Source organism: Paramormyrops kingsleyae, chromosome 8 (genome assembly GCF_048594095.1).
Source record: "Paramormyrops kingsleyae isolate MSU_618 chromosome 8, PKINGS_0.4, whole genome shotgun sequence".
Lineage (NCBI taxonomy): Eukaryota > Metazoa > Chordata > Actinopteri > Osteoglossiformes > Mormyridae > Paramormyrops > Paramormyrops kingsleyae.
In genome coordinates, this window is record NC_132804.1 from 17955432 (window position 1) to 17979173 (window position 23742).

The 23742-nt window shown below is 41.1% G+C and overlaps 2 protein-coding genes across 4 annotated transcripts in view; one reads left to right on the forward strand and one right to left on the reverse strand.

Annotated features, from left to right (window-relative positions):
• LOC111854888 (HIG1 domain family member 1C-like) overlaps positions 1-4220 on the reverse strand; it is an 11728-nt gene extending 7508 nt beyond the window's left edge. Inside the window, exons 1-2 of one of the 3 annotated variants that reach the window (XM_023833379.2) lie at positions 4108-4215; positions 2087-2176 (exon numbers count right to left, since the gene is read on the reverse strand). The gene's annotated coding sequence lies outside the window, so the exon portion shown is untranslated. Of the gene's footprint in view, positions 1-2086; positions 2177-4107 lie in introns of all 3 variants that reach the window. The other 2 variants (XM_023833369.2, XM_023833387.2) reach the window with 2 other exon arrangements.
• Positions 4221-4270: 50 nt separating this feature from the next.
• ctdsp2 (CTD (carboxy-terminal domain, RNA polymerase II, polypeptide A) small phosphatase 2) lies at positions 4271-23629 on the forward strand. Its single transcript, XM_023833314.2, has 7 exons — positions 4271-4635; positions 13266-13417; positions 17256-17357; positions 17463-17519; positions 18350-18442; positions 18833-19018; positions 20383-23629. Exons 1-7 carry the CDS (start codon positions 4575-4577, stop codon positions 20506-20508), a joined length of 777 nt encoding a protein of 258 aa, XP_023689082.2. The 5' UTR covers positions 4271-4574; the 3' UTR covers positions 20509-23629.
• The last annotated feature ends 113 nt before the right edge of the window (positions 23630-23742 follow it).

Here is a 23742-nt window from a genome sequence, read left to right on the forward strand (position 1 = left end):
ATTTCATATGTTTCTCATTAACAGAGGGATTTTGGCCATGTTTTCAATATTTTTAGTGCCAGATTAACGTATTTTTGTGTTTTTTATGACAGAGTAAGTATTAATATTTACTTTATCACCATGAAAACAACAAAGAAAATGAAAAAGAATAAAACAACAGAAAATAGATTACCTAACAAAGTAATTTAAGATAATTTCATTTTATTTAGTCCTTAAATATAAAATTTCTTGGTAGAGTACAAGGTAGCATATGAATCCATGCTTCACATTTAAAATGTGGTAAATTTATCTAACAAATTATGTCACACCTACTGTGAATGTATTGAAAAGTTTTTTATATATATATATATATATATATATATATATATATATATATATATATATATTTCTACTGCAATGATAGCATAATGCCTTGCACTAAACATGAATTTAAATGGAAAAGCTTTCATTGTAAAATAAGATCACACATTTTCTTGATAGTTTTTGTGATCAAAGTTCAGCAAAAATAATTTCATAGATCTGGAATGCATTTTATGCATTAGTTCATATGTCTGATGCTAAACATTTGTGTTAATGCTATATCAAGCAAACCCAAATTTTCCTTGATTTATTTCAATATGAAAAGTAATTTCATGTTCCCCTTTATTTTCAGTTAGGACAGTATTCCAGATGTTTCATTAAAGTTTTTAGTATTTTATGTGAAATGATTTTTCAGCGACCTTAAATATAAATTATGAGAGAATCTGTTAAAATTATATTTACCTACACATGTGTATGTATGTATACTTAGAATATTTAAAGCCCAGATCAACAGAATACAGAATATAAAATTTGTATTTTCTTACAAGACATATTTAAATTAAATCTAATTTTATACATACAATTGACTATCATTATTACTACTATTATTTATACTTTTTTAGTAATAAATCAACAAATGTTGCAAATGAATCAGAATTGCCAATGTTGATTACCATAAATAATTGCTTTAAAAGACGCATACTAGATTTTGTTTGGTTGAGTTTTGCAGAAATAGCGTTTCCCAAGCATGTATCTATACTGAACTGTTTCGCTGTCTGAAAGCAAGCAACATGACTGTTTCTATGCAGTCCATCCCGATGCAAACAAAAAATTTTATAACAGTTGCAAATTTGACTGGAGCTCTTATTGCATTGACTATGCATACACAGACGCCCAAAAGTGCATGAAACAGGAAAAACATTGGCTAATAAGTAATATAGCTTTGGAAATTCTTAATAAGCCTCAACTAAAAGAGAAAACTCCCTGTAAAATGTAAAGTGGGGTTTCTTCTTAGGGGTGAAAGCCACTACACACCAAAATATATTGCTTTTTTTGTAATATTGCTGTTGTTTGATGATGCTCACTTTGACTTGCATCCTAAAACTGCAGTTTAGCCCGTATCAGAGTACATGTGAGCGCGGAGTGAATGTGAGACTTAAGCCCCTTTAGTTCCTGAACATCTCTGGCTCCCCTGAATCAGCAGAGCCTCAGCACCAGCTGTCTCGCTCTAAAGCTCTTAGCTCTTAGGAGGAAACTGCAAAGGTTACAAGGAGAGAGGGGACAGCAGACAGGGAGACTTGAAATTAAGGGGCAGAAAGAAACTTAACGTGTTTGTTTTTTTAACAGTGATTCATGGCACTTGACACCATCTGACTGCTCTAAGCAATGCAGGCGTGTGCTGTGACGTGTCAGTTCACTTCTGAAAAGCCAGGATCCTTTAATCCCAGGTCACATGACAGAATCCCATCACTCATGCCTACTGAAGCTCAAAGAAAGTCGACAACAAACTTTTTGATTGCGTGCCAGAATTTGAGTTTTGACCAACTACTAGCATTATGGTTTTTTTTTTATTTCAAACTATAGCTTGGTTTTGTGGTACAGGAATAGACTTGTTTGTGACCACGTCCAGAAGCAGCAGGAACTGACTCTAAATCTTTCCTTGTGCTAGTAATCCTACTCAAACTACTTCGTACTCCCAGTCTAACCTTTCAACCTTTCTCCAGCTCCACTTTTCAAAAAGTTTTCCTTTAACAGGCAACAACATTGTACGCATAGTTGTACATACCGTTCCCTGCCCCGGCTCTGTACGTGTTTTCTTTCAGCGTGAGACCTGACCTGTAGTTTGGAGCCACATTTTTATAGCCCAATACTGTCTCTACGAAACACAAAGAAAGACATTATGAAGGAAACCGGAGGTTAATAACAAAGTAGTCAAGGAGATGGTAAGATTATAACAAGAGATTTATGTAAAGGTGAAAATAAGCCTTTTCTTCAGATGGAAAGACCAAGGACACATCGGGGTACTCCTTGAAAAAGTCAAACCCCATGGACCTTCTTAATTGCTTAGTTTTTCCACAATTTCCCTAGCAAAGCCAAATCCGGCTCCATTCCTCATGCATCTGAGTAAGTTAGTTTAGAGCAGTAAAATATAAATGTGTTTGACTGGTGATTTTATTATCAAGCTTAAACATTTTCAATATTATATCAGGGTGACATCATGCAGCAGCGTGGCCTTTACTGTGGCTGGGGCACCAAGGACAGGGGACACCGTTCAGACACAGGTACCCTCTGTAGGATGGTTAATACAGATCAGTAACACCATACCTACGTCTCTGAAAGGTTATCTTGTGATAATCCTAAAAATCTGAGACTACAAGTACTATAAGTATTACAATCCTTTTCAAGGCTGTCAAAAAGACTGAATAAAACAGGTCTGATTGATTCAAACTAGGAGAGTCATCTGGTAATTGTCCACTAATTACTGTACTGATAAATGATATATTGCAATAAGTGAGAAAGTTCTAGTAAAATGGTATGGATTTAAAGTATTCAACAGTCAATTTTGTCTGATCCATCCACCACCTTTGCATGTTCTTAGTAGAAATCAGGACTGGTTTCCAAGATTTCTCTCTTAAAAACTTAAATGACCAGCCCAAAAAGGAAAAAATGTTCCTGAGTGTTTGAATAACATTCAAAGTATACACGCCAATTTAGATTCAATACAATGAATACACAAAGTTAATCTTAAATTTTCCACAGAAAGAAAATATGTCAACAATAATACACAGAAAATGCAAAGTTAGGACCAAATGTCTCCTTAACTGAGACAGGCAACAAGAAAATCATTGCAAGAATGATGTTTACGGAACCTGCTGACACTTAACATCAGAAAGAAATCACCCCAAGGGAAAGTTAAAGATCCACCTAGGGTGTTCCATGAAGCTGGATTTCTCAGTTAGCTGGGTTAGCTTAAGCTGTAAATCACGATTGTCCAATAGGAAAGCTTAAATTAACCCAGGTAAGTGAGAAATCCTGCTTCGTGGATCAGCCCCCTGGATAGGTATCCATAAAAAACAACAGGAAATATCTTATATGCAGTAAACAGGCGTGCTGTTGGGTAATTCTGTAAATATTACCAGGGTTTTCACTTTCATTTTCGTTAAACTTAAGTAAATAATGGTGGTTTTACAAATCCGTTTATTTCAATATTTCAAATCAGGACATCCGTAATCTTAATTTCATGTAACACGTCCAAAATAAGTAAAATTTTGTGTAAAACGCCGAACTGTGATAGGAGCCATTCGAATATACTACATATGGCTTCATCTTACACTGTGAAATCATATCGTCAAACCACCGACTGTATATTTTCGTCCTTGCAGCACACAAAATGGTGATCAGTTTGTCAATACATTCCCGTTGCGTCATCGCACGCAGGTCTGGCAGTGAAACTTGACGAAAACCCCGCTTGCAAACTGCATGCCGAGTAAACCAAATTTAAACGCACGTAGGTTGCATTTTAACGTCACCCCCATTTTGTTTTGTAATACATGATGCTATATCCTGAACAGGTTGAGCTGCGGGTTACAGGTATAATTTCATGCACTGACGCGTGTAAAGCAGCCAGGGTTAGACTCCCGCAACAAAGCGGTGGAATGTGTTTAATGCCAAGCGTAAGGAGCGGAGAATGCCCAGGAAACGCCCACTTGTGGGCCATCCAATCCGCGTTTAGCGTCAGTTTCAAGGCGCCCCCCAGATCTCCAGAAAGCCCGAAAACAAAGCGCCGAATACCCCCCAAATGCTCACCTTTTCGATCGCACTGACCCGCGGTGCCCCGCACGTCGAAGGAGGGGCTCTGCACTCTGCCGCCCAGTTTCTCTTTGCCTCCACTGCGAGCCCATTCGCGCTGGGGTTGTTTATCAGTAGTAAGGGGAACTTGAAACCGCCTACCCCCTCCCACCCACCCACCCCCTTGCCCCATTTCCTCGGTTGTTTTGCTTTTTTCGCCTGAATTCTCCATGTTGGAGCAATAGCGAGGTCTTTCATAACGACGGGGGGGAATGTACACAAATATACTGCTGGCGAAGACAACGCTAGAAAGGAACAAGACGATCACCTCGGCGCCCCTCGGCCACGTGAACCAGAAATTTAGGCAACAAGAGAAATAACAGCAAAACGGACTCCTTGCACTATAGCACGACTGCATATACATATTGCAAGCGCTCGCTTTTAGGGGGGACAGATTGGATGCTGTCGGACTGTGCATTTGTTAGATGGAAAGTTCTATTATCACCCAAGTACACAAAGAGGACCCTCAACTGCAGTCGAAACCAGGTAAGCCGAGCGTGCCAGCGATCCGCCGCTGGCTTCCTGGCTGGGATCGCTTCTCTTTGGCGCTGTTTGCAGAAACGATGCAGCGAAGAGACGCCCGATCGGACACCACTTGCAAAAAAAAAAACCCGTTTTTTTTTGGTGGTGTGTTCAGTAGCATTTGTATTTTTTTCCTGTCTGCTTGTCCCGATCTTTACTCTAGAAAGCCAGCCAATCGATCAGTTTTTTTTTTTACTTAGGGATCCCGTTTAATATGTGCAGAGCGGGAAAAACACCGGGAAGCATTACTACCATAAATATTGTGTGATTGTGAAGCCATTCCGTGGTCAGCTAGCTGTCTGTGCTCGATGCTGTAGTGTAAATAATTATCACCGTGAAGTCCGCGTGCCCGAAGTGCAGACCTCTTGCATTTCGTCGCTTGGCGGTTTTTTTCCTCAAGAATTAGTCCTGTCAAGGGCATTGCCAATGCGGTTATTTTCCTTTGAAAATAAAATTCAATGGTTTGTTAATTAGTAACCTTGTTTGCTAGATTTTTTTGTTACAGCAGCCAGCCTAAAAGGCGTTGCAAAGTGGGGTTCCGGGCTTATTTGCGGTGTTGGACGTTGCAACTTTAAAACCTTTTCAGCTACACGTGGCAATGGTTGATAGTGAATCACTTCTTGTCTCATTAAATCTTACACGTTTTTGACAGTGTATATTTTTTGTTGTTATATACGAAGCTTCAGCTGTATGAACCGACATAAACCAGGAGCCATCCTCCATTAATTCAAGACTTTTCTTTTTCAAGGATGGCACAGAATGTCGATATTTGTTTTCATTTATCTTTTTTGGGGGAGTGGTGGGGTTTAAAGGACATTGGACAATGTTTTTATTTAAATCCATCTTAAACAGGAAAAGGAAACCAAATGTTCCAAAAGGAAGCCGTGATCTTTGTAGTGTAAACGTAGGAGGAAGCATTAACTAATAGACATTGTCCACAAATTTTAAAGTCGTAATAGGGCATATTAGATGAGAGAACTTTCAAAGAATTGAGTAGAAATTAATATACACCTGTATTTGCTTGTATTTATTTAACTATCTGTCTGTATTGCAACATTATTAGTAATTTAAAATGGATATTCATTTTGTCGTTAAGGAGGTCTGAAAAAACGTTATAACATTTTCCCTTATTGAATGAGATAAATTGATCCCCCTGTTAAGCAGCATCCAACACTGATGGTACCTCTATAGGGGTTTAGAACATAATAAATGTGACTCTGGTCAATAATAGGTTAGGATTTGCATACTTTTACATGCAAGCTGATTATAAATTGTCTTGCTGGCTAATCAGAACCAATGGGTTTGAGTGACTTATTGAAATTATAGATTCTTTTTCATGGAATATTGGATGACTGGGGTGCTTGTAACTTAATGCAGAGTCAGTTTACTTCCAGTGACCCTGTGGAGTTGTATGACTGTCCATGTAAGAGTTCATGCTATACAGCATCCTGGACGTGATGCTTTTTAGGCACAGCGTGTAGATTCCTGTGAGCACCTGGGGCTCCCACCACTGTTACTGTCTTGGCTTAGATTTTTCTCCTCACTCTGAACCACAGAAGATCAGTAAGACCTGGTAGTGGTCTCCTTACTTATTTGCAACACCTAACACATTCAAACTTCCTCTGGCTTGTAGTAAGTTGAACAAGATGTGCTCCCAGGATTGTGGTAAATGCACATCAGTTAATCGATTATCTGCTTGGTGGCCTCACCAGGTCGTCGTCTGTGCTCCGTTGGCCCCCTGAGTCACATGCCTGCAGCAATAAGACACTGAACGATCGTGTCTCCAGCACTTTGCTCTGACACCGAATTATCCCTTGACTGTCTGGCTGGAGTCCAGTGTTTTCGCTCAGCTGGCCGAAGCGCCTCACTGTCTCTGACTCTCTCCCTCCGTGTCAGTTCACATGCTTACGTAGCGTCTGCCAAAGTGGTGTGGCACGGCACTGGGCACATTTTGTGTGGATTTCATCTCCCATTCCTGACAAGCGCTACTCACACTGAGAGACTGACGGAAGTCCAACATCACAGCTGCTCTCGTCTCTGATGTCTATACATTCACTTGACTGTGCATGTTGGGCTAAGAAACAAACTCAAGTGCGATGAAAATACATGTGCAGACTGAAGGGTTGCATTCCCGGGGAGAGCAATCTTATCCGCAAAGGGCCGTTGTGTACGCAGGTTTTTGGGATAGCCGTCCAAACCCAGATGTGAGGACTCTTCAGCCAATCAATCCTCTGATTAGTAATCTAATTAGGGAGTTGCAATGAAAATGTGCATACCAAACGGCCCTTTCTGGGTAAGACTGCCCATCCCTGCTGTAAAGACTATAATATATTCCTATTCACGACTGGTTACAAGCTACTGCCAGGATATGCATGTATTTAAATCCCTTTCTACGACTGTACAATCATATATTTACTGTATTCCATGTTCATGCTTGAGGTAAAAAGGCCCTTTGAAATAGAAGCACATAAGATGTTTTGTTTGGGTCCCCAATATGGATTTGTTCTGAAGAGCTAAACTGTTTTCAAAGCTTGCTGTAGATAATAATCGAATTCCAGCTGTCACCATTCTCCTGAAAATTAACGCAGGGAGGGGCAATCCTGCTTTTGGCTTCTTCTCTGCACTTGAAAAACCATTTGGAATGAATGCTGGGTAAAATTTAAGGAAGGATACTTTTCACTGGGCCCCACAATCTCCTTGCTGCCAGTTGTATGTTTTGTTCTTAATATCATTCTTAATATTGTTTTCCTGGGTTGTTCTCAGTGAAGCATACTGTGAGAATGCTTGTGGTGTCTTTTTTTTTTCCTTTTGCAACATTATAAACAGTGAAATATGTGGATTTTAAGTGATGTCCAAGGTAAATTGCATTTTTACAGTACTCTGCATTGGGTTTTAACCCCACCTTGGTTGGATCATTTACTCAACCTCTGTTTCTTCATCAAAGTTACAGTTTGAAGAACAAATTACATTTGTCTGATAATTTACATCTAAAATTTATCATTGTTATTATTTTTGTCAAACCTGCTGTAGGGTCTTTTTCAGGAGAATAGGGAGCTGTGCTCATTTCTGATGGGATGGGTTCAGATCCCATGAGTGGCTGGGTGATCATATGACTGTTGGGTTCTTGATCAAGGCCTTAACTCCAGCTGCTGCAGGGGTGCTGCACGCTGCTCTTTGATGCCAGGACTTGCTCTCACCTGTATATACAGGTGTGTCTGTATCTCATTTTCTTTCCATAAGTCCTTACCATGAAAGTCAACATTGCGCTCTTCACATCTAAACAGGGATGTGCAGAATGCTGGCCCTTAATCTGTTGTTGTTTTCCGTCGGTCCTGGTTTATCAGCATTTAATGATACTAGTTTCACCTTTTCATGAATCACAACGTTTAAAAGGGTTCTTTCTGTAACCTGCTATGTACCAAATCTCCTTGTTTGACATGAAGTCACTTAAGCTTGAGGGTCTTGTGGCTAAAACACCTGCAGTCTGTCCAGTCTGCAGTCTTTGTAGATCGATATCAGCTGTAAATTACACTATCTATGGTCTCCCATGATCATCACTCTTTAGATTATGATGGAAAAGTAAGAAATGTATAAAAGAGTAATGCAAAATGAGGCAGACAATTCACCAAAAAAGTATCAAAACCAGCCTTTAGAACCTCTCACTGACTCTATTGCTCATGTTCGTTAATTTGGTTAATATCCCTAATGCATACATTCATGAACCATCCCCTTAAAAGAATACTACGTCATGTTCAGTCACGTTCCTCCGACTTGTTCCGGCTAACGTTAGTCCGCGTTCACTCAAAGCAAAGCTGGCAGCATGGATGACACAATAAATGGGTCTCAGCCCAAACAGCTTATACCTAAAAAGAATACCGTGTCTGTCGTTTGGCCACATTTTATCTTCGGTGAAGATGAAGGTTTTGAATCTGCTCCTGTGTTGAGAGTCTGCATGTGCATGTGCTTATATTTTGTTATTTACATTTTTTTGGGGTTTCTTTAGGTATGGTACAAATTGCAATGCCTCTTATCGAATCTGTTCTTAAAAGTGGTTGGGTGGACTGATAAAAGCAACTGTTGAGAAACAACTCATGATGTAGAAGGCTAAAGTATTTGTTGCTTAATCCCCCCCGCAGTCCAAAGACATACAGTTAGGCTAAATGGGGTTTTTGAATTACCCATAATGCATTAGTGCCTGAGTGAGTGAGTGCCATGTATGTGCTGTGCAGCGGTCCGTCCCATTCAGGGTGTGCCCCACCCTTATGCTGCCTGACATTGGTTTCTCTTCCATTTGCGATCTTCACCAGGATAAGCAATTAGAGCATTTATGTATAGATTTTTTTTTTCCCCCAGTGTGCCATAATTTCTGCAAAAAACTTCTAGCATTTTTGGGATTCCGGTACAGCTTTGAAGTGACCGTCTGCTAAACCCCTCCTTTCCTTTTTCTGTTTGTGAAAGTTGCAGATTGAGTGGTAAATGTTTGCTATGTAAATGGCACGTCTCAAATTTCGTTTCCCTCCATAACTGAAAGTAGCGCATTCAGAGTCGAGTATATCAACTCCAGTCACTCAGGAAGTTTCTGTGGCAAAAACACCTAGTCTGGCATATTGTACGTTTTTTTTTTAGTTAATATTGTAGATTTTTTGCTCACCTTCCCTTCCTGAACAAATAAAGCCAGACTGACTGGTTGCCCCTGGAGGCATGTTTGAGTAAAAAATGCGGAAGCCATCTAAGGTGGTGGAAAAATAGATGTCAATGGGAACGTCGATCCGTCAGCTAAAATGTGGCATTCAGATGTCAACCATGTGATATCTGCGCAGTCGTAGATGTTTCTCAGTGCTCTGACTGTTGCTGGAGAACGTGTCTGGATCAACCGTCGATTCTTGGTCAGAAATGGAGATTAAATTAATTTTGATTGAGTCAAGGATCTTGCTGAATACCACCAGCGCAATCAGTCCTTCAGCCATAAGTCCAGGTATTTTCTTTACTAATACATTTATTTTTAAACTAGTTTTTTTTGAGGAACTTTCTTTATCTGTCTAACTTTAGTAAACTAGTATGTTCAAGGATTACTGGTTCTTAAAGCAAGAGCCCAACATGTTTTCCTTTCTAGTAAGTGAATAAACTGTGTGTGGGCACTGTGGAGAATGTGGACCAAGCAATTTTGGGTGAGTTAATTTTCATAGTTAGTGGTGATTTCCACCACTGTTTCAGGAGACAGTTTCCTCCTGATGTCAGCTTGTTTTGAGTAGTGTGTTTTAATTGACATGAAAGACCCAGACAAAAGTAATATATGATGAAATTTTATGATGGTCATGGAAATAATTGCCCTGGTGTTCATGTAGAGTGCCCACAGCTAATGGGGTCTGAGGTGCCCATTCCTTGGGAATCTGCACTTCCTGGCTGGTGGAAAGCTCAGGGAATCTCTGAAAAAAGGTACTCTTCATCTGCCATCACTGAGAGGCGAGCATTCAGGGCCTACTTTGAGGTGTCATGCATTCCAGTGTGTGCGGTCTTCAGAGTGGAAATCTAGCTCATTGTGAAGTGTCCTATTTCTCAACTTGCCAATTTTTGAATGATTATTATTAGTCTGTCAGTGTTGCAATGTTGAACGTCTTGGATGCCATTCTTGGTTTCATTTAAATTCAGCTCTCCTGTCTTGGTTAACTTGACTAGCTATCTGCATTGTTCATTCCTTTTAATTGTCTAATATTTACACTACATTTTTGTAGGCATGTCTCTGTGGGTGTGTGCGACTGTGATTATCCACTTGACTTCCGTGTGGGGCCTGTCCCTCTGTCCGGCTGTGATTATCCACTTGACTTCCGTGTGGGGCCTGTCCCTCTGTCTGGCTGTGATTATCCACTTGTCTTCTGTGTTAGGTATGTCCTTCTCTCCGACTATGATTATTGACTTCCATGTGGGGTCTGTCCAGTTGTAATTATCCAATTTTCTTCCTTGTGAGGTCTTTTCCTTTGTCCAGCTGTGTTTATCCATTTGTCTTCCGTGTGGCGTGAGTCCCTCTGTCCGGCTGTGATTGTCCACTTGTCTTCCAGTCCTTGTTACTTCTCTGTGGTGAGACTACAATAAATATTTAATGCATGTTCCCTGTGGTCATATTCCTGTCTTTCTGTAGAAGGAGAACCATGGGTGTGTAATTTCTTGGCTTTGCATAAAATTATACTTAATAATTGGCATTTCCAAGAAGCTGCTGCTATTCCGTCATGACTTATGTATTCTGAATATGTGGTTGCATGGGAAGAATTTGCTTCCTAACTATGAGTACATTTCAAGTGTGTTATGCTCGTTAGAGGGGAAACCCTTCAGTATTTGTGAACGTGTCTACCCTTCATCAGGGATTTCTATCACGCTCGGGTCGTCTGAGGCGTAGATGAAGCAAAACGAGTGGCCTCGCTGACCCCCCCCCCCCCCCCTCCCCCAGGGCGTCGGCTCAAGACCAGTGTCTGGGTTACAGTAGGTGGTCTGTGAGCATGGGACCAGATGGCTCTGAGCTTTGCTCAAGAGAGGCACCAGAAAGGGAGGCACCCACCACAGTCGGGTGGGGGTGGGGGGGGGCAAGATGAGTGTAACAGCACTGACTGTATGAAGCTCAGTGGTCAGGACTTATCTCCCACATGGTACATTCAGATACACAGAAAACTTTATTAATCCTGAAGGTAGTTTCATGGGAGAAACATGAAAACAGTGTTAAGGTGCAGCCCCCTCACTGGGTGTGACAGGCGAAACGGCTCTCGTCTAGACGATCTTTATTTAGTATTCTGCTAAACCTTCAAAAAAGGTACTTTGGTTTGTCTATCTTGTGTTTTTTTAAAAAAACACAACTTTTTTTTTTATTATTACATTATACTGCTGAATTGCCAGATTTTACTGAGCTCCCATGTTAAAAGAGCAACACAGTAAGTGAATGAATGTTTGCATTATGGTAAACCATGGGTTTTTGTCTCTAATTTCAATAAAAATAGTATCAAAACATTTGGGAAAGTAAACCATTTAAATCAGTTTAATATTATGTTTCAGCTTGAATTTCGATAATTACTTATATCAGAATAAACATCTGTACGCAGCAGTGATGGTTACTGTGAAGTAGCTGATAATATTTAACCATAACTGAGTGCTCTGTTACTAATGTTTGCCTCAAAAACAAAACTGTGTAGGGATACTAGTTACTGTCATTAAGGTGCATGTGACATTGCTGTCACGTTAGGTGGGTGATCAGGAATAACCACAAGAAGACAGCGTTGGCTTTTCATATGTGCTCCTGTTTTTCACTATAGATAATTATAGAGCCTTAGGACTTTGTCACTTGGGGAAACGAAACTGAAAAACAGCAAATCTCACAAACTCAAAACCAGTCAATGACATCTGAAACCAGCTAAATTGTTTAATATTTGCAACATAGCATGCAAAATATTGATTCTCCCATTGATGAGGCAAAATACTTTCTGGTTTAATTTGTGGTTAATTTAGTCTCAGTTGTGCATTTTTAAATCTTCAGTCGCTTGTGTATATCTTTGATTGTTTGATATTTTTTAATGTGCTTTAGAAAGCGATGTATTAACAAGAGGTGGAAGTCCAGCTCTTGGAGCCAGAGTTGTGCCTAAATATACAGTCTAATAATCCCCAGTGAGGCATTAATGTCTGTAGCTAGTGCATTGTCAGCCTATTAATGTGATCCGCACTCAGCTGAGTGTAGATTAATGGCTCTGACAAAAACTCCAACTGGCTGATTATAAAGTTAATAATAAAGTTGGCTCATCCTTAAATTCTTTCATGCCCGTGGGAAGCCTGAGCCACAGTCCTTTAGAAATAATCTTTCAACGGATTAGCTAGATGGCAACCCTGTATCCTTTTCCAGTGAATTAATAAATTAAAATGGATTTTAAGCTCTCCAATACTGGGAAACTGGGGAAATTAATATGTGATACATCCTGAGAACTTCCATGTATGAAAAATGGCATGAATTGTAATGCTACTTTCTACACGTTTTGGTAAAACTTTGGGTACAGCCGCGGATGAATGAAATGGCAATTCAAAAATGAGAATATCACACGTAGCCTTAAAATGGGCCCAAATAGTATACAGTTTCGATTTGTAGTATTCACTACTAAGCATATTTATTTATATGCGAACTCCTAGTGGAGTTTAGGAAATGTTTCCGGCGATTGTCTTTAGTTTTTTTTTTCCCCCTGTAACTTGTCTGTCTCTGTCTGATTTTTGCTTTTGAGATCAGCCCAGTCCTTCTTTACCTCTATATCTTGGTATTCCACTAGCACAACAATAAGATAAGCTGATGAATTCACAAAGTAAAGTGGGGTTTGCATTTTTTTTTTTTGGCTGCCAAAAACAGTTATTCTCTGAACTTTGACCTTTAAGGCTCGGCTTGCTTCTGACGGTAAACTTGACCTTTACTTAATACTCTTACCAAGAGGCATCAAGTTTATTTTTGTCTTTGGGAATAATATATGCATATGACTGTAGTCGGCATTTGGGACTGGGGATACTAGCACTGTAACATGTAAACAATGCATTTCTGGCCTGCCTGTAACAACAGGTCATCCCCTTCACTTCCACAGGCCAAGTGAGCAAGTCTTCCCCCAAAAAGCCCCGGAGCAGGAATATCTTCAAAGCGCTCTTCTGCTGCCTCCGAGCACAGGATGCCCCTCCGTCATTGCCTCCAGCCCAGGATACTCTACTGCCACCTGAGAACAATGGAACTGTTGCCAAGGTAACAGCGTTGTTCCTGTTCATTGCTGATGTAAGATGTTATCAGGACGGAGTTTCTGTTGTAATCTTTAAATAACTTAAAATGAATGTGTGGTCACTCATGTGGCAGTGTATGCTGGCTTATGTTTACTTCACGTCACGCGATTTTAGCCGCGATTTGTCGCTCAGCGACAGATTTAGGAGATCGCCAACAAAACCCTGAAATTGGAGGCTAATCGGTGTTCGATTGGTACTGGCAAATCGGCACTGGATCCCTCTGCTCTGTGTGAACTGTTCATGACGTAATCCGACGGAGTCGCCGACGCATCACAGACTTTTCAGCTCCTCCTTATCCCACAGGTGTGAAAAGTGTCGCGGCTGGCAATGAGCTACAGCCAATGAGCGCACAAGAGACGGGGCAGGTGTAAGAAGGTTCAGAAACTGATCTTGGTGTTCAGGGATGGAAAATATGATTTACGACCAGCTCTCTGGCCAGTCAGAATTGTACGCTGTATGAGAATTTTGGTCATGGAAATAGCTGTGCGGCATCTGTGTCAAGAATCTCATCTGGCATCACGCTCTCAGTCTGTTTCTTTGTCGCAGGCGGTCAGTATTCAGTACACTAGTGCTCGCAATCTCCAAGACCTACATATTTCTATGAATTTATACTTTATTGTGTGACCCATCGTAATGTATATTAGAGCTGACTTCCTCTGTTCTGTTTATTGTACAGTACACTACCGTATAAACATTTATAAATATATAAAAAATGTTATAAACTGTGCAAAGGTGACATTAAAACAATATCTAAAGATGGTTGACACAAACCCGCTACCTGTACAGTGTGTTTGGAGGTGAATCCTCTCTAATCGGCCAATTCTCGTAACAACCTAATCGTATGAACAGAACTCTAAGTGAGGAGTGTGTGTATACACAGACACACTCGTATCATATGTACATGCATACCAATATATAAATAAATAAAAAAACGCACGCACACCCCCCCCCCCCCCATAGCCAGGATTCTTAAGATGCTGAGGTCGAATCCTAGGTGTGTCCCCATAATGGATCATGGTTATTGGAGTTGCAGGGAAAATAGTGAGGACTTGACCTTGATGTCCTCAATGGTAGGCATGGACGTATATGTATACACACACACATATAAATGTATATACACGTGTGATTTCATGACAAAACATACTTTGGAGATCAGACAGACTCAGTGATTCCTCCTGGTGAACGATTTTGTAGTGTGTGACCTGTTGTTGATCAGTCATGTAGTGTGTAAACTGCAATGACTAACGACTCTTGACTACAAGACGACAGGACATGTAGTGTGAAGGGTATAGTGATTCGATGACTTTAAATGTCATGCATTATGAACTTTAACATTAAGTAGCCTTCCTGGTTGAATCTTCGTGTTGTTTATGCTTGGATGCCGCCACCCGTGTCTCATGTCTTGGCTAATTAATCACACATGAAGTTTGAATAAGTAAAGTAAAATAACTGAATGAATAAATAAAGTAAAGCTGAGATTTTCTCTATTCTGTCGTGGGAAATCTTTGAATACCACTGGAGACCAGGGTGTTGAATCGCAGCATTATTAGAAACAACGATGGCCGTTTTGTAACTAAGTGTGTCATGTTGAGTCAGGAGGCCTCTTCGGGTGAGAGATACAATCTAATGCTACCCAGTAAGTCATCTGAAAGGTCAAAACTCTAAATGCATTTGTTAGCAAAGCCAACCCAGAGAATGGGAAACTGTGAACAGAGGATGCAACAAACCATGAAAGACCCGAGGGAGACACTCATCCTGATGCTATGGGCCCTCAGGTGGGACGCAGCGGCAGATCAGTTTTTCACGATTTTCATTGGTAATGTCTACCATATACCGGTTCATCTGCTATACCAGTTTTAATTTCGCACAGTGTGGATTTTTTCATATACCGCGGCATTGCTGAAACACCAGCTGTAATGCTTCAATGGGCAGCAATTATACAATATTGTTTGGTGCTATAGAACTGCTATAGATCGCTGTGCTGCGCGTACTGAGAGGGGACTCCTGTTAACTGTGTGTACCCCCTTCTTATTAACAATTATAACTTTATAGCACAATAATTATCCATATAAAACTGTTCATCACTATAGTATTTATAGCTACTGCTTCTATCTGTGCCTGAAAATTTGGATTATGTGTAAAATATATATATATCAGTATCAGTAAAGCAAAATCCCTGATATTATCGATTTATTACTGTAATAATCATTAATCATGCCGCTTAAGCAAACGTGTTGTTACTAAGCTAAATATATGGTAATAACATGTCTAGCTAAATGTGCAACATTAATGTTAAACAATTCTTATCAAGCTATGTTCACGGTTATAATCAATATAACATTGCTGTTGAGCTCAATAGACATTAATAATGTAATAAAACGTGCCCGTGATAGTATCAAACTACATGTAAATGATTTTTATGATGATGAATAAATATTTATGAAATGTATTTTATTGATGTAAATGCTTGCTGCCACGGTAACAGTGAACTGGGGGTGGGGGGGGGGAAATAATCCTGATGCCAGGAAGCCACCAGAATCTTAGAAATACAGTGATACAGATTTTTGGTCACACCCAGCACTAAGTCGATGGGTGAGGAATTTACACAGATTTTGGCTGAGGAGCCAGTTAACCTCACAAAATGGTTCCTGTCTTCCTCTCAGCAGCTTGCAAGTTCTCCCTGTTCTGTAATTCATAGGATTCTCCACCTGAGTAAGGTGATGTGAAATGGCGGGGAGAAGGGACCGCTCAAGCGACCGGCCCGCAGTAGTAAAGTCAAATCATATTTACTGATATACTACATTTCAAAACAACAGATATTCTGCCAAAGTGCTGCACATCAAAATAATACACTAATGAAATAAATAAAATGCATGATACAAGCAGACACATTGGACAATGTTACCCAAAAGATAAAATTAAAATAAGAGAACCAAAGGACAGAGAGCAAAAGTAGGATTTACTTTTAAAGGTGACACGCATAAGTGTGAACTGCTTCACTGTGGCTTTTGCACTGTGTGTGTAACCCCTCTGAAAAGGTGTGTGATTTAAAAGCTGTATGTGTGGGTATAATACGCTGGAGGGGGCATTTCAGCTGAGAGCAGGATGTAGAGGGAGACATTTTAGAGCGCGCTGCCTGTGCATGTAGCGGGGGGGGGGGGGGGTGGTAGACATAAGGAAGAATCCAGCTTTGCGCATGGAACCTAAGCTGCTGTTATGTAACTGGGATCTGTTTGTTTTTTTTGCAAGGCTGTCCTTTTTGTTCTAGATTTTAAAGAATATATGCCATCTAAAAACTCTTCTGGGTGATGTGGGAGGACCGTGTGCTCCTACTTAAAAACCACATATAAAATGTTTAATTATTATAAAGAAGATCTTTTTGCTATAAAGCATGTGGAATTTTTAATATGGGGGAAGGGCCAGCACACTTACTAAGAGACCCAAAGAACTGCTCAAACGTGCCAGTGAATGCATGTCTTACAGTGACAGGTGACTTGGCCTTAGGGCGCTTTTCCAATGCACCAGGCACTGTACTTTTGGCACTTCAGTAAAGTACCAAAAGTATGGTACTGGTAGGTGTTGGTACCGGCACTGATTTTCTGACTGTTTTTTGAGATTTCAACAGTGGAAAAGGGAAAGTGCCGAAAGTACTGTACCAAAAGTAACGGTACCTGGTGCAGTGGAAAAGCACCCTTGGATGTAAAAGGGGTTCGTGGCTCTGGCTGCCGGCGAGACGCCTGGAGTTGGTGCTTTCTGTGGCAGGAGGAGAAGCGATTTGACCTCATCACTCTGCATTTGTTAAGGTCCCGGGAACCTGCCTGCTGCCCGAGATGACCCCCCAGGACCAGGGCAAGATATGTGTGGTCATCGACCTGGACGAGACGCTGGTGCACAGCTCCTTCAAGGTATTGCAGCATTCTTCCTTTGTCGTGACTCATCTCAGATCTTGGGCTCATAGACAGGCTTGTTTTGGAGGTTCTAACCTTGTGCTGTTTCTCTGCGCTCTGTAGCCAGTCAGCAACGCTGACTTCATCGTGCCTGTGGAGATTGAGGGAACAACGCACCAGGTAGAGCTTCTGCAGTGGTTGAACCAAAACTTACAAAGGAACGGAAATCCATTTTAATGCCCTATAAAGTATAGTTAGTTCTAAGGGCCTAGGAGTTAGAAATTGGTTTTGTTGTTTCTTGGGGCACCAGATTTTTAATAATTGCACCGGCTTCATACCAAAATGTTAGGCGGTATGACTGTTCACCAGCTTAGTCGACGTCTGTATAAAAAATTAATCATTGGGCCACTTGCTCCCTCTACTGGTCAAATGTGGATTATTGGCTTGTATCTTTCCGTGAAGTAGTTTACAATTACAATGCACTAGCAATAAGCTAGTAAAAGCCTTTTAAGTATGCAAAATGTTGTTTAAAAATATAAGCATGTGGGGGAAAAAACATGGAGAAATGTTCTATGTGTTAGATGGGTTCTCACCAATAGAGACGGTACTTTTTTAAAATATATATATATATATATATATATATATATAAAAAACATTTTGTCTTACATTTGGGTGTTTCATCCATTTTCTCCTGAGCTTCACCTCTGGCTTTTGCCTGGTTCAAGTAATCCAGGATAGGCTAGTTGACACCAGCACGGCCTATTCTCGATTACTTGTTTCAGGAAGAGGCCACCGTCTGCACTGATCGACTGCCTGCAATGGCTGGATATGAGGTTACATGAGAAGTATTACAACTTTGAGTTTAGTCCTGTTGAGCATGCAGCCTCATGTTTGCCGTCATCCGGAATCTAGTGACCCCACTGATCTTAATATTAACTGTAAATCACTCCCAAACATGGGCATAGGTTTAGTTTCAGCATCAGTAGGGACCAAGTGATGTCTTGTGGCAGGTGTACGTCCTGAAGAGGCCACACGTGGACGAGTTCCTGCAGAAGATGGGAGAGATGTTCGAATGTGTCCTTTTCACTGCTAGCCTGGCCAAGGTAAGATTGCTAAAATGCTACTTAGTGTCCCCAGTGTTCACTTTAAAACTCCGTATTGTAACATTTGAGAGTCGTGCTGAGTGAGTGTTGGGGTTTTTCCAACTAAGCCTCTCATCCATCCTCCCTGATACTGGCAACACTGTGTAAGACTGCAGTGCTGTAAGATTAAAGTTCTACAAAACTAATAGATAAATCTAATACAAGCTGTGAAAAACAGTCTGTATTTTCATGCATTCCATCAAAGTGTCAAATTATATGATGAATTTGATGTGTTTAAAAACATGGAACATAGTTTTTTGCTGTACATTTCCTTGGTGATCCTGAGTAGCTTGAGACCTTCACCACCTGCCAACTTAGCCCTCATTTCCATGCCTGCCCCCCTCCCCCCAGTACGCAGACCCAGTGACCGACCTGCTGGACAGAGGCGGTGTCTTTCGTACGCGGCTCTTCCGGGAGTCCTGTGTCTTCCACCAGGGCTTCTACGTCAAGGACCTGAGCCGGCTGGGGCGAGACCTGCACCGGACCCTCATCCTGGATAATTCCCCAGCATCCTACATTTTCCACCCCGAGAATGCTGTGAGTCCGGCCGGCGCAGCTCTCTGGTCACAAACACCACTAGGGCCTGTGGGAAGCCAGTCTGGGCATGAGCTCCATTGGCATGCTGTCCAACCCACCACCCCCGTAGTCCGTGCGAATAAAAAAAAAAAAAAAAAAAAAATCAGACACTTTGCTCTTAAAGTGATCACCCCCCCTCCAGGCAGCAAGGAAGTTTCCCTTCTGCCTGCTAAGTACAGAAACGTCCCACATAGGTAGGATGGTCTACGTACCAGCCCACTCTCGATAAAGAGCCATTTTCACATTTTTAAAAATTCTTTATTAACAGTCTTGCTGAGTTACTTGAAACTCAGAAATAATGTATATTTTTAAAACTAACGTTTTTATTGGATTTTGACTGGATTCTGTCATTACCGCAACACCTTCTGGAATCCACAACCCAATATTTTTTGTATTTCACTGAAACTTGACATTTTTGAAATTGTCAAACCTGAAGGAACACAACATACAGATTCTACGCATGCATTTAAAAGCAAACTACTACTTTTTGATTTATTAAATTAACATTAAATGGACCCTTTTCAGAAATGAGGTTGATGGTTTCATGAGAATCACCCACCAAGGCACAGGGTGTTTATCAATGCCAAGAACGCAAAGAACGTACTTGTGTTCTTACCTCCCAAGTACGACCTTGGTTCGCAATGAATCATGGGATTGTTCTCATTGTCCTCCATACTTCTGTTCTTGAGTATTTGAATTATACTTCAGAAATGGAAGATGACATCAAAAGGGGACGCCAAAAACACAAGAACGGTCAATCAAATATTGATAAATGCTTGATAAACTCCCCTTACCATGGCGACGGTTGCTATGCTTGGCACTTTTGGTGATGTTTTGTGCCGCGATGCGAGTGTGGGGTCTCACCCTGCATAATCGTGACATGCCGCAGAAGAGATCGGATTGATTGGCTCAGTCAGTTGGGTTTGGATTGCAGTTATAGCGCCAAGCACTGGGCCCTGAACATACACAGCGGCGGTGCCTCTGGGGATTCGTTTTGCATTCCCTTATCTATGTATTCATGGTTTGCATATGTGGATTTCTCCCACCTCCTCCTCTCTCCCTCCTGTGCTGTTGCACTTGCTGGGTTGAACAATGACTTTTTTGTTAAGCATGTACAATAGATTAAAAGCATAAAGCTGTCAGCTGCAGAGCAGTTCTAGTGCCTTTACATTTTATGTATTGCGTGAAAACATTGTTACTGAATGCAGTGGCCATTGATATTGTTGTTAATAGTTGTGCCATGGCAGTGGACTGAGCATCTCGGGTCCACACAGTTTGTGGTTTGAGTGTTGATGGTGCTTCCTGAACTCCTTGTTGCCCCACAGGTGCCTGTGGTGTCCTGGTTTGATGACCTGGACGACATGGAGCTGCTCAACCTTCTGCCCATCTTCGAGGAGTTGAGTGAGACAGAGGACATCTACGCCAAACTCCAGCTGCTCCGAGCCCCCTGATAGCTCTCCTTCCCAATCCTGTCCCATGTGCACCAGATCGCACTCATGAAGCTCCGGACCCCGCTGGAACAAGGGCGTCGTGTTTGCTCCCGATGACTTTGCATTGGAGTGAAATCCTGTACTGCCCGCTGTCCTCCATCTCTTATGATAGCCAATGATGTTACCTGCCAATGTCCAGGACTCACTGCCACTTACTGCTGGTTCAACAAGCCAGTGTTAAGGATCTCTGGACTTTTATCGCCATGAAAAGCAAGAAATCAGCATTTTCTTTTCTTTTAAAATTTTCAGTAGTTCACACTTGCACATTACTTTAGAAAGCACTATCTTGCTGACTGAGACTTTGATTATAGCACTATCACATGGTGGACTGGATGTTGTGGTAACCAGAATGACCTTTTAATGCATCATGCTGGTCTCTGTAAGCACAACAAATGAAAGCCAGTTTTCCAGTTTTGCTCTCGGAGAACAGAAAGTCATTTTATAGCCTTAAGTAATCTCAAGGAGACACACAATGCTGAATCAGTGGGTCTTTCTGCCCAGTGAAAAGCCAGCATTACCTGACATCTGACTTGGGGGGTCCTTGGGCTCCTGGCTGTCCATCACTGTGCCTTTATTAAAAAAAAAAATCTCCGCTTAGTTACGTTCTTTCATGGATTTTTAGGTTATATATATTTTAAAATTTTGTGTATCTGGCTGTTCAGCATATGGGAAACTACACATATTTAAAGGTTTTGTGAGGAAGAATAGCCATACAGAACCCTCTAGACTTTGTTAGGGACCATCCATGAGAGGGCTTAGACCACAGTATTATGGTTTATAGTGACCATACTTGGTTTACTCTATGCAACGACATGTATACAAGTGTTTTCAGAGAGGGGTTTTAAAACCATTGTTGCTATGCTCTTTTCCCAAAAATGTTGTGCTGTGCAGGTGATTTCAGATCTCTGCTCTAGGTGGCGATCTTGAGCTGTGTGGCTGGAGCTGCCAGTGGTAGTACTGGTTCATGTATTGGCCCACTTAGTCTGCTACCCAGATCCACCATTTCATACTGGATCCACAGAAGATCATGTCGCTTCCACCTGCTCCCACAGTAATATCAGAAATATGCTTGACAGAAATTTACTGTAAAGTTACGTAAACACCTGCTGTACTATAGTATTCATGGTGCAAGTATGGTGTTTTGACTGCCGTTGACATGCATTGTTTTTTTTGTGTGTGATTTATCTCAACAAATTGAAAATAGAGAAGAGTCCTAGTGGTCTTTTAAGGGGGGCTTTTTGGGGGGCGGGCGGGTGGACTTGCGATCAGTAGGAAAGAGGTTTGTTTTTGCTTTTTTCCCCTTTCTTTCCTTCCTAGCTTTTGTGAGTTAAGAGCTGCCTGCTTTGTATTTCTTTGCCTTTCTGGTCCATGTAAGCACCTAGTTTTTTTTTTTCCTTTTAATTTTTAAAATATGAGCATTGAAGTGCCTGAGTTGAGTCTTCATTGTAAACTTTGACTGAGTGGGGGAAGAACTCACTTTTTTTTTTATAATGAAACATTTCAGACTGCAAACTTTTTAAAAATTTCAGGCCATTTCTTTCCCGTAGAGGATGCTGAGTTAACATCCATTTTTTGTCCCCCTTGCGATTTTATTGTTGCAGGTGACAATGGGTGAAATGACTGTGAAATGACCCTGTGCATTTTGCATTCCTAACTCGATTTACTCTGTACTGTCATAGTACCTGGAAGGGGTTACAGTGGCTGTATAAGCGTGTTTGTTTCCGTATGCGTGACGTCGGTCAGCCTTTTGTATAAACTGTCGCGTTTGGTGGTGGGATGTGGTGTGGGGTTTATGGATGATGTACTGCTTTGATTAAGCCAAATACAAGGTCAGTGCTGGCCAGAGTTTCACAGCTGCTCTTTATTTGGGGACCAAAATCTACCATTTTTTTTTTAATCCTAAGTAATAAGCTTCATTGTGGGTGGAGGGAAATCCTTATTAAGCCTGAAAAGACAGTGTAATAATTTGTGCTACTGCCAGTATTTTTCCTGTCCCTGAAAGTCCACTTGGGTTTTGGGTCCGATGGCTGCATTTTGCACGGGTTGGTGAAATGGCAGAGCCAGGACTGGAAAAAGAAGCGATCTGAACGGCTGCACTCTGGGAATGTTTGGGCTGCTGGAGGTGAAAGGGGGGCAGGAGACACAAACGGCTCATGTTTCTTTTTAAAAATAGGAGCCTGGGGGGTCTGTCCTTATTCCAGGCTTTTTTTCCCCCATTATTTTCGTCACTGAAGTGCTGTTTGAAGGGGCTTTGTGAGGTTCCACAGTCACGGGGGGGAGGAGCTTATTGAATGGATTTGAGGGAATTGCCACAAATTTCTTACAGAAAGCTGTTTGTTCTACTAGTATTTAATATCCAAATAAAGCAAACAAGCTTTTACCCAGCTGATTAGAGGCTCTGAAGGTATACTTAAAATGCAGGTATATATTTTTGGAGGGGAATGAATATCTTATACACTGTTGTGGTTTCAAAAGTATTTACTCCTGAACAGATATGCATCTGAATTTTGTAACCTTAATTGATAAAATTTGCGCTCGGTGGTCATTGTGTTTATGTATTTGAATTCATGATGATTGCGTACTGTTGGCAGCAGTGATCATGTTTTTGTGCAGTTTAAGTCTTGACAATCCGATGTTGGATATTTCCCTCCTCTGTGTATGTGTAGAGTACGTGCAGAAGGTTTTCCATAATTCTAGGAATCTGTTGAGTTATGTTCAGCCACTTGTTCACTGTGACATTGCCCCAGGTGTGTTTAAAAGCAGCTGGAAATGTTTGGGCCCAGTTGTATTGCTGGTCCAAAAACTGAATACATTATCGAGGTTGAATGTTCCTGTTCAGCTTTGTATTTTCAGGGTGTGTTACCTTACCATGCACATATGTCAGTGGGGGCTGGGGACTTTGAGGAAGGCGAGACGGTCATACAGTAACTTCTTAATTTACACTCCTAATCTCCAAATGCTGTATTAAAGTATTAGGGAAGAAACTTGAAATATATATTTCTATACTGTATTTTTGGAGCTTTTGAAAAACGTTTCTGAAAATGGTAAAAAGTGGTTAAGAATAATAAACACGTTAATTAAATAGTGGTTTGTTTGATTTTGGTGTTTACACGCAAATAAAGTGTGCGGAGTGGCCCAGTTTGGCCTCGTGGTGCCGACAGCTTTTCCTTTGTAAACCCTGCCACCATGACTTTA

Bases quoted from the DNA above. Each gene is read 5' to 3' on its own strand.
- ctdsp2 (XM_023833314.2), top strand. From the start codon at position 4,575: ATGGAAAGTTCTATTATCACCCAAGTACACAAAGAGGACCCTCAACTG. The intron at 17,358-17,462 runs GTATTGCAGCAT...TGCGCTCTGTAG, and splicing joins TGGTGCACAGCTCCTTCAAG to CCAGTCAGCAACGCTGACTT. The intron at 17,520-18,349 runs GTAGAGCTTCTG...GTCTTGTGGCAG, and splicing joins TTGAGGGAACAACGCACCAG to GTGTACGTCCTGAAGAGGCC.